Genomic DNA, 13,778 nt, shown 5'->3' on the forward strand with positions numbered 1-13,778 from the left:
GTGTTATGGGCACCATTCATTCTTTTTCTGATCTTTCATACAGGATATGATTATGGTGGGTAGAGGACCTCCAACAAGGTTGTTGTTTAGGGCCCTCAGATGCTCAGAAATGGCCCTGCATATATTTTTTCTTATTTTCTGAGGTTTTACAAGTTGGAACAGACACAATGCCAGAGTAGAACAGTGGGTGGCCTATATGAAAAAAGTAATATGTGCAAAATTACAGTATGTTTTGTTTATATTTTGGAATGTACTGACAACAAACAAACAACAAAAAACAAACAACAAAAACACGCATCTCCAAAATAGTATGTGATAACTGATTTTAGGTGATTTTCAAGCATTTATGTTGATCTGTTCTTCCTAAATTTATTACACAACGTCAAACACCGCTGCCTTATTTGAGTGATGTAGAAAATTAAAAATGAGCAAAAATGGAGATTTCATATTGATGATATGAGAGTATATGTCATTTGTTGTAAGGGCTTTCAGCACAATCTTCTGTAACTACATAAACAATCATTCATAGTTTTCCTAACTAAATGGTGGTAATATTTAATTGTGATAAACCTACTGTGTGCCCAGTTATAATAAATAACATGACTATTTAAATTAAGAATGCAACAATTTGATTCATAATGAGTAACATTATCTCTAAGACAAACACATTATGACCACCCATGGCTAGAGAGGAGGGGTATTTCTTGTGTATACGAAAGACCTAACGTAGTTTATATGATAACTCTATGGCAGGATCACTACAAGGATCTAATTTCACAGCTGAAACGTCTTATTTGACTGTCTGGCTGCATAGTTAGCATATTAACACTGAACGTCTGTTAGCCTTGGGCAATATTGTGAACAGAGAAAGAGAGATAAATGTTTCAAATTTGCCTCCCTGGGAGTTCTTCAACAGAACCATGTACGTTTGCTGCAAAATGTGATGTAGGTTTTTAATATGCTTTGAAGACACTCTCAATGGCAAATGAAATTGTGGTTTTGTCTCATTATTGCAGAGAACTGGTCTGTGTGCTTGGGGCAAGACTGATCACCAGTGGGCTTATTATCATTATGAGAACATTTAGTGCTGGTCCCTGTTGCCAGCCTTGCTGATTATACGAAAACATCTCCCTAATAACCTTAACAAGAATAATGCCCCAGGACGGTCAATTTCCTCCACAGAGAGAGGCTGTAAACCGCTGGAGGGGACACATGCGGTATCCCTCCCAAAGTCACCCTGTGCAGCTCCTCTCATCTCCTTGGCTCCGTTCTTTTGCTCTGCTTCAGTAATCCTCTGCCCTCATTCTCTGGGTCTGCCTTTCCCATTTAAACACACTGGGAAATCTCAGTGACGGAGCACGTGGTTCAAGTGGAGGGACTGCCAAAACCACAACTGCACAACTGCCAAACTGATCATAACATTTATATTACAGAAGAACTTGGTAGAACAAATGCCAAACAATTACCTTGTAAATTTGATTATGTTAGAAATAAAATTTTGATTTTCTTGAAAATAATGGCAGGATGGTGCACATAATAGAGTCTGACAAGTACACTCTCAAAAAGATGGTTCTTCAAGAGTTCTTTAGTAAAGACAGTGGCTCTATATAGAACCATGAACACTCAAAGAACCATTTGCATGCTTGAAGGGTTCTTTGCATAGTTCATGGTTCTATATAAGGCCACTGTCTTTACTAAAGAACCCTTGAAGAACCATCTCTTTTCTTTTCTTTTCTTTTCTTTTCTTTTCTTTTCTTTTCTTTTCTTTTCTTTTCTTTTCTTCATTACCATAAACCAGCAATAAACTAAGAAAACCAGCATGAAAGCACATTTAGAAAGTGTGCACTCTTTGTGAAACCCTACAGCGCCCTCTAGAGGGTTTCTCGGAAACAGCAAGAGGATTCCGCCAGTGACGTCAGAGCCGCTCTGACTCAGTTCAGTCATGTGGAGAAAGTGAGTCCGACAACAAACAAGGAAATCAGGAGTTTAGGACAGGCAGGCAGATCAGGTCCTTCATCATAGTCTGTTTAGATTTAAATATTCTCTGAATCGTCATGGCGTCCCTGTTTAAGAAGAAGACTGTTGACGGTAAGTTAGACGCTTCTTGCCTGTTAATCAATACTTCAGTTCGCTTGAACTCGGCGGAGTTACTGACTGTGTCCCATTCAAACCGGCTGTATGAGCTCATTCAGAGAGCGCATGGAAAACTGGCGGACAGGTCACACCAGTTTCGCTAACTTGTCGTTAGTTAACGTCAGCAGCTTCAAGAGAGGATTTGTGTGACTGAAGAAGTTTATTTCATTGTTGTATCTGGTTATATCTTAGAACAGCGTGATAACATGTTTCTCATTAAACTGAATAAGACGTGACCCTTTGCTTGAAAAATGTTTAGTGGCTATCCAGCCAGTTTGAATCCAGCTGAAGCCAAGAGCCACCGACAGTGTGTGAGGTTTTATTACATTTACTTACTTTTTAAAAATGTATTTTAAGGCACTATGTCAGCAAATGTACTGAGTAATTTTAGTGGGGAATCAATCAGATTATCAGTGAAATCAATAGTCCTGTAGCTGGTCTCAGGTTCTGTTTAAACTCAGCTGTCAACAAACCTCCCTCTCTCTCTCTCTCTCTCTCTCTCTCTCTCTCTCTCTCTCTGTGTGTGTGTGTGTGTGTGTGCGTGTGTGTGTGTGTACACAGAGTAACGTACGAGCAGGCAGTGGCAGATTTTGAAATCTTGAGCACGTGAGGCTGATCTAATATTACGTAGTTATTAGCTAGTAATAAGTCGTTAATAAGTTGACTTGTTGACTCAGTGGTTCTGTTAACAGTTATTCTGCGAATCAAAGGCTGGTGCTGATTTAGTCAAAGGGATCCTGGAGTCAGACTAAGTGCTTAAGTCATGGTTGGTCGCTCTTCTGCATTATTTATGTCTTTATTGCAAAGTTACTTTCCTTTCACCATAGGGGTGTTAAATTAACTTCACACCAGTTTATGGTACCAGTCAATACTAGACTGTATTCCTAAGGTCTTTTATATTTTAGAGATTTCTGTTAGAAACTGTGTTTTTTTTTGTAGCACACCATTCAAACAGTGATTGGCTCCCCTCCAAATAGCCCACATCAACCAAGCATTCATAATTCATGCCTGCCATTGAGTTAGCTGCTTATTGACTTTACTGTATATCCATTCAGCTTAGTCAAATTCTCAACAGTATGATTATACCATTATTGTATATTTCCTTAACATTACCAAATGCATGCTTAAGCACATCATAATTTGTTTGCAGTAAACAGTCTTTTGATTGGTTTAATAGACTATTTGTTGATAATGTTTATAAGAATAACTAAAGCAAGAAAGAAAAACAAATGTAGAAATAAAAACAATAAAAAACTAATTTGATCACATAAAGACAATACAATCCAGTTGTTACTTACATCCTTTTGTCATTGCTGCTCCATCCTCTCTGACCTTTTGCCATCTGTTTCTCAGGTGCCAGGGTTAGCGCAGGACCAGCGTACCAAAGCATCCTCTAGATTACTGTGAGATGGCAGGGTTGGTTTAGCTTTAGACTTGTGTGAACGACAACCCTCCCTCTACTACGTTTTGGAATACGTCACCTTTTACGTAGTGTATGAAAGTAGTTTAAGAATTTGTTTTACCATTTTTGGCGATGGGTTTGTAAGGAACTTTTAAAGGCACAGCCTTTATTTTAGATGAAGTTTATTTATCTGTTTAACTTAGGGATTCAAGAATATTTATCAATTTTTTAATTTTTTTAACTACTTTTTTTTTCATTTTTTCGTAATTCTTTTTCCTCCTTTATTGTCTATTTTTGTAATTTTTTTGTTTATTTATTCATTTATTATTATTATTATTATTATTATTATTATTATTATTATTATTATTATTGTTGTTATTATTGATGTTGTTTTTATTGAATAGATTGTTTGCCTTGATTGCTTTTTATTTTGTTTTACATTTTTTACTTTTTTTGTTTTTTGGAGAATGTTAAAACTCCCACTAAGTGCTTGGCCTTGACTACATCATTCTGTTTTTGGACCACTGGCAAAGTAATGGTTTTCTGCTCAGGCTGTGGTGCTTATAACACGATATGATTGACATTCATGAGAACAGTGTGTATCTGATTGCAGTCTAGGAGAGCGTAACATCCCTGTGGGCAATGAGGACACATTTTCTGCTAGCCTAAATGTCTGTGCGTGTGGGTATGATAAAGTGCGGGTAAAGGTTAACTTTTAGGCCATCAGATGTATTAAAATGTTTGTCTGATTTGCCCCAAGACAAACCCACCATGTATTTCATTCATGTCTCCTTTCTCCCTTATCTCATAAAAACGCTCGAGTGTTTCACTTAAGGCAATATTGAGAACCAGTAATCGCTTTTTTTGTGCATGGGGGTGTCTTATGGACCAAAAGTGATTTGATTGGAAAAATGAGATTTTTGAGCTCTTTGCCCATGTAAGTGTTGTATAACACTACTTTAATTAGCTTAGTACTTTTAATTTATTAATTCGATTAGTGAACTGTGGCTGTTTTGTGGTACAAGAACTTTATTTGGAAGAGAAAAACTGACATTGCAGATGACCAGGATTCCCCATCAGAGACTGAGATGCTGAAATGATTCAGTGTTCCTGAGCCAGTCTGAAGTGGGCAGTTGTGGTTGCTATTTAATTTAGTAATTTCTCACAAACAGTACCACATTATGTGTACATGTGTGTGAAGATGGTAGGCTCTTTCATTTAAAATTAGTGTAAAATCTTTTGCAGAACACTTTAGGCCTTTGAGAAGAATATTCTGAATCATTTGAGTTGTCAGGGTTGTGTATTGAGCAAACACTCTGTCTCTTCTACTGGTTTATAACAAAGAAACCAGTACTAATTTTGTCATATCCACAATTAAAGAGGACTTTGGAGTTCTCATATCTGACTTTGTTTTATCTTTAAGTCCTGTGTTTTGATTTAGACTCAGCAGCCACAGTTCTATGCTATGTGGTGCTGATTTGAAACCGTCTGTAGCCTGTGGAAAAGAGAGCTTGGTGCCAATGAGTGTCCCTATGTTTAGAACAGAAAGCAGTTGACCTAATGTCTATGTGACTCATGAGAATACTGCAGTAATGGTTAATTCCACAGTCTTGCTTTCAAACATGATCACTAATAATAACTATGTTTTTCATTATGTTGTCCTGAAGAGAGATGCACATAGAAAGTTTTCATCATGTGTTTCATGTACAGTCTCTTAAACAGAATTGAGGTGGATTGTAATACCTTGGCATTAAACATGTAAGCTGGCAAATCACCAGACATGCACAGGATACAAAGCCATTATGCAGCTTTTTCTACTGAATGAATTCTGACAGATTTCACCCTAATGAATATAAGCAGACATCATATGATGTTTTATTTGGATTTTTATTTTTATTTTTACAGCATTTAAAAAAGCTAGGCACACTTTATATTTTGTAAATATTTCATGACCAATGGACCAATAGAAATGGTCCAAAATTAACATATAACAAAATCTTGTTATATTAACGTATGTTAAAGTTCTTCTTTAAAGTTACCATTTTGGAAATACAAGGTATTCTTAGGGCAGCGACTGTATGTTTTTGCTCCTCCCTCGTGAAAGTTTTGAAACGACTTTGTCTGCTCTGAAAAGGAGATTTGGTAGGATAGTTTTTTTCTACTGAACAAGGTCTTCTGTCATATTGTTGCATAAGTTGTATCGTGGTCAGGATTGGCTTAGTGACCCACATATTGTCCACATATACATGTATTAGGCTAAGAGTGAAGCTGAGGGTTTCAGCTCAATGAACTGTGCCTGGATTTTCCAGACAGCTTTATTACATGTTTTTCTTCATCCTGGTGTGTCACAGATATCATCAAAGAACAGACCAAAGAGCTAAGAGGCACCCAGAGACAAATCACCAGAGACCGGGCTGCTCTGGAGAAACAGGAGAAACAAATGGTAAGTGGAGCAGAAAACACCCATGTTTGTAAGCAAAGACCCAATTTACATTAGTACACTCACCTTTTCCCTTTAACTACATAGAACAGCTTTTGGCATTTCAAGTCAAAACCAGTGTACTTGTAGCTTGCTGCCTCAAATGCCTCAAATTAACTCTGATAGTATCTTTTAGATATGCTCATTTCTATCTCTGTGGCTTTTGTTTTCAGAAGCAGGTAGATTAGATAGTTTAATTGGCTGTAAGAGGAAAGATGTTCTTGGTATAACACCTGAGGCATGAGGGGAAAGACAAGGTCCCCTTGCTAGCTCTCTATATCATAGGCCTGTGAGTAAAAGTGTATTTCCCCTCACTCTCGCCCACTTTTAATCATTAAACGAGGAAACTTGTGTCTCTTTGGTTTTTAAGTAAACATAAAAATCTGAATATAATTGCCTCCCAGGAGGCTCCTTTTTCCTTACGGTTAATTTTTATTCTAATTAAGCAAGTGCATTGCTTTGTTGTAGGGCTAAGAACATATTCAGAAGTGGCCTGATTTTGAAATGTACAGAAATGTAGCAAATAAAAACCGTTTTCTACCTTCATTGTCCTGGTGCTTTCTATGCATGTAGCCCTTGTTTCTGTTCCATAGTCCATAAGCTGCAGAAATAAAAAATAAGATTTGTGATCAGTGAAGTTCTCTTGGTGTAAAACATTTCTGTGGATTTCATCTTGATGATGAGAACTGCGGACAGTCTAAATGGAACAGCATTAGATCAACTAGTTTAGTAAAAGGTGTATTTGGAAGATCCAGTACAAAGTCTGCTGTGCTGCACAGCCTAGTTTACCATCATTTATGATGGTGAATCCACTGTCAGTCTGCAGACAGGAGAGAGCGCTGTGTAAGACATCAATCTGTCATTTTTACACCGTCTCTCGGAATCTAAGCATTGTACAGTGGCTGACAAAGCAATAAAGCATCCCTAATAGGCTTTGTTCCACTGCTCCCGTTTCCCACCAAACAATATTAATAATCATGAAGACATGATCTGATTTTCACCAGCGTGTTTTTGTCTCTTAAATTAACTCTTTCAGTCATTTTTGTGGGTTTGACAGAAAGAGAGTGAGAAGACCCATGAGTCATCTGTCATAATGGGACATCACAGTTTTTATGGTTAAGTAGGACAATGCACTGTGCTTTCGTGAATGCTGTATCTGCACGCGTGTGTCTGTGTGCGCATATGATTAACATGTGTGGGGGGGGGGAGAAATGATACTTTCAAGAAAGAAAGAACATCATTCCAGTTAGGCAAAATATTTTATGCTCACTTTTACACATAATTAAAGGTCACACTTTTTATGCAAATTGGAGCCATGCAAAGCTCTAACTTCTGCCCAGTCAAAAAAGCAATTACATATTCACTGGTTGTAAGTACTCAAAAATATTTCTGTAGATTTCTTGGCCGTTAGGATTGCATGATGAATGGTATTTTTTAGCATTATTGCGATATGAGTTTCTACAATAAGCACATTGTTAAGGGCTGTGATGACAGAATCTAATTATGTTAATCGTGCATGCCAGACTAACATAATTAGATTGGCAGAAATGTAGCATTGGAAGCTCAGCAAGTGCTTCTTTTTGCTGGACTTGGACCTGCTCTGCTATTTTGAGAGCAAGTTACTGAATCATTTGCCTAAATTTGGCTAATTACAAAACCTGCACATGCACAGCTTGAAAACCACTCTATTCTGAACTTCTAGCCTGTAAAATGGGTTTTGTATCAGAGTTGTAATGAGCAGTAATGCCTACTGACACAAGAAACCTGCACTGCCTTAAAGAGGTAGCTCTCAAACCGGCCCTCAGGGCCTCCTGGACAGTCTCGAGTTTTGCTCCAACTTAACTAACAATACATAGGGATAGAGTACAAATATGGACTGTCTGGGGGTTCCTAAGGACCGGTTTGTGATTATCAGACTAGACTGTTCTTCAGTCAGTGCCAAAAAAGAAAGACAAGAATGTTGCAAATGGTGAATTTGCAAATTTTGATTCTAGATGCCCTTGAGATTAAATTTGGTCAATTTAATGACTAATTTAATGAAGATGGCAGAAACTTTACAAGCAGTTCTTTTATGAGCAGTTTTGCTAAATTACTTAGAAACCCATATGTATAGTCTGTTGGAGAGACAGAAATGCAGTTAGTTCCCAGCTGCTGCAGTGCTTATGGGCTTGCCTAGCTTCCAGTAAACTGATGGTGTTGTGGTGTCCCATGGGAAGACTGTGCATATTCACCATCATCACTCTGCAAATACAGCATTTTTCTGATGCACTTAGTCCCTGGAGCCCTGGTGGGCTGTTTTCATTCACTTACTAAAGTAAACAGACACAGACCTGTGGGCCTAAACTCATAAACAGGGCATCAGTTTCTGTAGTTTGTATCATATATATTGTATTATCTTGTTGTTCTGTAGACTAAGGCTGGGTGATAAAGCAAAAATAAACATTTTCACATCAGTGTTATGATATTTAATTTTCTGAGGTTTGTGAGATCCATTCAGCTTGTTGTTTCAGTGCAGTCTATGCAGTTAATATGTACTTGTTGTTTAAATGCTGTCTATACTTGATCTTTTTATGATACATGCAGTTTTTTGAACATCCTTAATGTAGACCGTATGTGTCAAAGAGGTGTCTCATGTTAAAGAGCCATTTCAGATAGCTGTTTCTAACAGCAGTTTGTGGTAAAGCTGTATTCATTCCCAATAGGAAATGGAAATCAAGAAAATGGCCAAGACTGGAAACAGAGAGGCCTGCAAGATCCTGGCTAAGCAGCTGGTCCAACTGAGGAAGCAGAAGAACCGGACCTATGCTGTCAGCTCTAAGGTGACCTCTATGTCCACACAGACCAAAGTCATGAACTCTCAGATGAAGATGGCTGGAGCTATGTCTACCACAGCTAAGGTGAGAAATTGCACCTCTTTTTTGGTCCCACAAGACCCCCCTAAACTGTATGCTTCTGTTGCATCTATACAAAGTCGCTGTTGCTGGGCTAACTTTAGAAATGCTGCACAAGCAGAAGCCCTTATGAAGCAGATACTGCACTTCAAAAGAATGCCTAAGCAGGGCTAATTAGCATGTTGTGGAGTGGCTTCTTAAGTACACTGGCTTTAACACTGTTTTTCACTCTGTACCCCAGAGAAAGCCTGTTAAAAGGGAGTCTTTCTTTGCCTGGATCCTCACCATTGTCCTCATTACCACTTATTTAGAGATCTACTGTGATATCTGAAATTAAATCTAAAATTTGACCCATATAACTCTCCTACAGATCTTATAACCAATTTGATAAATTAGCATATTATTTTCACAAATGATTCAATCAGTATTCACATGAGATATCATATTAAGATAGTTTTAGAATGATAAGTAGGCTGATGTTAATATTAAATGTAATAGTTTTGCTATACTGATACTGAATTCACATGATTGCTATATTTGAAATGATTATTAAATTACATTGACTTAACTGTGCCTAATAATGAAGCTTGAGGCAGGATCACTATCCGTACTAATAATTCATATATACAGTTGTATACAAAAGTTTAGGTTCCCCTGGTCAAATAACATGTTTTGTTCATTTTCTAAGTGAAAAACGAACATGTCCTCAACATGAAAAAAACCTCTGCACATTTTAATGCACAATTACTGTTTATTTGCTCAATTTAACAACAAAAAACCCATAAAATGTGGCCTGTGCAAAGTTATAGCACATTTTATGTTATATGTTTTATTCTTTTTATAATATATTGATAATACACAAAACATGTACACTAAAAATTGCAGAAAATGGCATTTTTAAATAAACTTATTTTCACTTAGAACATTAACAAAACATGCAATTGATCAGGGGTGTTCAGACTTTTTCAGATGACCATATTTTACCTTAATGTTTACTGAATGAAAAGGTGAACAGTATAATTTCCACTTTTAGCAACAATGAACCATCAATAAGCCATATCTATAAACATTACTACAGGTTTGCAGTCTTAAAATGCAAATTAAATCTATCTGAATTCAGTTTGTGGCACTTCGTTTGCAGTGTGTTATTGTTCTTACAAGTTTTCAGTGAAACTAGGTCATACTTACATACATTCACACACACAGACTTACTGTATCTGCATCAGGCATCTTTACTGTATCAAGACGGAACCTATTAATATTTCTGTATCTGACTGTCTGTGTGTCCTGGGAGTTGTAGTGTAGTAGTGAAGGTTTTGTGGAGGAGATGGTGGCATAGACACGGTCTGTATTGAGATTGTGACAGAGACAATTTGTGTAAATAATTCTCTGTAATCAAATGTGACTTTTCCTGTTTTGTCTGTCACACTGCTGGAGACCCAGAGGGCCTTTAAACAAGCCTGCTCACAGCTCGACCTATTTTTTTATGCACAGTGCTTTCCGCTTACTTACATCTGGATTTATGTTGAGCTGCATTCAAAATGTATTCATCCATGGTGGATTCTGCCCATGTTGTTTTATCACACTGTCAAATAATGCCCTATTTTTCCTGTGTGAACCTGATTCATGGCCTGGACCATTTCTGTCTTTCAGACTATGCAGGCTGTCAATAAAAAAATGGATCCAAAGAAGACTTTGCAGACGATGCAGGACTTCCAGAAAGAAAACCTGAAAATGGAGATGACTGAAGACATGAGTGAGTAGTACATATTAAGTAAATTACTTGTTATTATATATTTAATCTGATTTAATCTTTTTAACCTTCTGAGGCCCGCTGCTGCAAAATTGCTACATTTGTTTAAAGCACTTTCTTTATGTCTGGCTTATGTCACTACAATTACATCTCCCAGCAGTTCACACTTTAAACTGTATCATAGCATTGTGGTAGAAAAAAGTTAAATTCTGAATTTAATAGCATAACAGCATGCCAAAGTTAAATAAAAAGGTCATCCATATATATATATACATATATATATATATATATATATACATATATAAAATAAATAAAAGCATTATGGTTTTTATGTCATCAGTGCTTGGGCCTCTGAGGGTTAAAGAATGTTTTAGAAAGAGTAGCTTCATTGTTGCTCGTGAACTTTGATCTTGTTTTATGAATTTTGAAAAGACTTCAGTTTATGAAACTGTGAAGTTCAGTTCAATTCATTACAGTTAAATTCAGTTCAATTCAATTCAGTATTAATTTTAGTTCACCATAGCTCACAGACGTCTATTAGAGAAGCCATTGTGTAGATTTCTGTCATATGTAATGGTTCAGTTTATTGTTCTGACATCCTCAGTCAACGATACCCTGGATGAAATATTTGATGAATCGGGTGATGAAGAGGAATGTCAGGACATTGTGAACCAGGTGCTGGATGAGATTGGCATTGAAATCTCTGGAAAGGTAAGGAACTAACTCACTCTGTGACTCTCATTTCTACTAGCTTTCCATCTGTCTTACATGGAGCCCACACCCTAGCTGACTTTTTTGTGGAGCAGTTCTGGCAGATGAGTGGCCTTTGGCTTTGCCTTTGGTTTGTGGCCCGCCCCTTTTCCTAGCATTTCAATTCGAACAGATGTGTGATGTGGTCCCTTGGGCCAAAACAGATTTGTCATATTGCCCTGCCCCTGTTTCAGAGCTAGGCACCCCAATCTTTTCTGCTAGTTCTGTGGAACAAGCAGTGATTATGTATTCTTTAAGTGTTGTTCTAAACTCAGAGTTTAAACTGAATGGCGAGACAAACAGCTGTGCAGTTGCTAGCAGGTGTTAAACTGTTATAACTCTCCTGATTGGTTTTAATGCTATTGTGCAGATGGTGAAAGCCCCTTCAGCTGGAAAGAGCCTCCCCAGTGCCTCCAAGGCCAAGACAGCCACCATTTCCGATGAGGATATTGAGAGGCAGCTGAAGGCCCTGGGAGTGGACTAAAGCACTACACCTACACCTGTACTCCCAGCACCACCAAGGGCTTCTTCTGCAGCACACACACTGCCTTTACTGTCTGGGGATGGGGAGGAGCGTGGATAGATAGCTAATAAATTAATGACATAAAAATGTAATTGTGATCTAGTTTGTAAGACCACAGGTGCTGTACATAGTGTCACTGTCCTGACAAGGCCTTGTATGTCCAAAATAGTGTCTTTTATTGTAAGGTAACAAGATTTTATCCCAAGTAATTCTGAACCATTTCTGTTGGTCTGTTTGTCAGGGAATGTCTACACAGTGTTAAGGGAAACCATGATGTAGAAAAATGAAAATCTGGATGGTTTTGATGTGACAGTGACAATATCACAAAAGCACAACATGGTATTGGGTATAAATGAAAGTCAGGGAATGAGAAAAGAGACGACTGACTAAAACTGGGCTCTCCAGTACTATATTTTCTTTCTTATTCTGTATCATTCCTTGAAAAACAGTCACCTCTGCGGTGTGCCGAATGGCCAAGCTAAATAAACTGTAGGCTTGTAATATAAGGCTTTTATCTATTGCTCTGGTAACAAAGTATAATCCTTTTAAAATACTACAAATGTAGCGTTGTTGTGTACATGATGCTAACTTTGTGGTTAAAGTGTTTGGAAGTGGCCACTTACTTTGTTTACATGAGTTTTCCAAGGGCTGTCTAAGAGTTCTCCAAATATGCTTCATTAACTGATATAGTACTCATTCCAGTTGTTCTTTATCTCCTTGTAGCTTCTGTATCCTGAATACTGAGATGAGAGAGTCTGTAAGGGTTTGGTAAGCATTTGTCTTCTCATAAGAACCTCTTGCATGAATTTTTTGAATGGCATTGTGAAATTCTCTCCACCTTTCAGTTATGACACAATGACTGTTCAGCAGTTTTGCAGGATAGATGATGAATGTTATTAATTAACAGACCAATTGAAATCGTAATTTAGACATTATGTCTGCACATGATGAGCAAAGATGTAAAGTTGTCATGTCAGCAATACTAGCTCAATAGCTCAACTGAGAGGTCTTTAATGGAGTGAAGGCACACAGGTGTTTGAGAGACGAGAAAGCCTAGTGTCAGCTCTGGTTAATTATGGAGTGTATTTACTGAACACTGTGTTTCAGGTGTTGTTATCATACATTATGGTAAAGATCTGTTACTAGGCTGAAAATTCCCGATGCTGGCCAAACAGATAAAAGAGTGAAGCTATGACCATGGCCAGTGCAAGAAAGGGAATCGGTGTTGCTGGTGTGCCTCACATTCTAATGCGTGAATTCTTCATTAGCTGAAGTGCAGTTACTTTTGAATCATGGTGTGTCCATTGAATTGTACTACTTGAACTGTAAAGGATGCAAAACTCTAACCTCATTAAATTCTGCTGTAGCTAGTGCCAGTTTGGCAAGGAGCAATATATTTCTATCTTTCCTTTGAACCTGATCATTGTGTGAGTCTCAGCATGTTTTAATTTAAAGTTAATTTAACGTTATTATTCTCTATCTTATCCATTATGTATGTGAATGTACAGTTTTATGGGTTCATTTGGTTTTGTAATGAATAAAAGAATTCTTCATGTCTTGTGATGCATTCCATACTTAACACCTCCCAAGTTTCTGTGAATTTATCCGGTTTGAGCAGAGTATGATACCTCAAAATGTAAAACCGCTAGAAGCACCCACTTGCCCTTTCAGGTCATTTTAGATTGCATTTAGTTACAGTTCATTGTTCATAATGATAAGCAAACATAATTTTTACATGAGGTCTTAATGAGTTTTTGGAGAATGACCTTGCCTAAATTAATTAATGTGGAGCCCATTAATTTTGAAATAATGGTGTGTGAAAAGTAGAGTACGACTTAAAATCATTT

General features: G+C 37.4%; 1 protein-coding gene across 1 annotated transcript; it reads left to right on the top strand.

Moving 5' to 3' along the window:
- The first annotated feature begins 1,912 nt into the window (after window positions 1–1,912).
- Window positions 1,913–13,486, top strand: chmp2ba (charged multivesicular body protein 2Ba). The gene is made up of 6 exons (XM_036565501.1): window positions 1,913–2,088; window positions 5,887–5,978; window positions 8,717–8,911; window positions 10,559–10,661; window positions 11,263–11,369; window positions 11,779–13,486. The coding sequence occupies exons 1-6, from the start codon at window positions 2,055–2,057 to the stop codon at window positions 11,890–11,892; spliced, it is 645 nt and encodes a 214-aa protein (XP_036421394.1). The 5' UTR covers window positions 1,913–2,054; the 3' UTR covers window positions 11,893–13,486.
- The last annotated feature ends 292 nt before the right edge of the window (window positions 13,487–13,778 follow it).

Source organism: Colossoma macropomum, unplaced genomic scaffold (genome assembly GCF_904425465.1).
Source record: "Colossoma macropomum unplaced genomic scaffold, Colossoma_macropomum, whole genome shotgun sequence".
NCBI lineage: Eukaryota > Metazoa > Chordata > Actinopteri > Characiformes > Serrasalmidae > Colossoma > Colossoma macropomum.

Coding starts and splice junctions, on each gene's coding strand:
- chmp2ba (XM_036565501.1), top strand. CDS start 2,055: ATGGCGTCCCTGTTTAAGAAGAAGACTGTTGACG. Junction 2,089..5,886: donor TAAGAAGAAGACTGTTGACG/GTAAGTTAGACG, acceptor GGTGTGTCACAG/ATATCATCAAAGAACAGACC. Junction 11,370..11,778: donor GCATTGAAATCTCTGGAAAG/GTAAGGAACTAA, acceptor GCTATTGTGCAG/ATGGTGAAAGCCCCTTCAGC.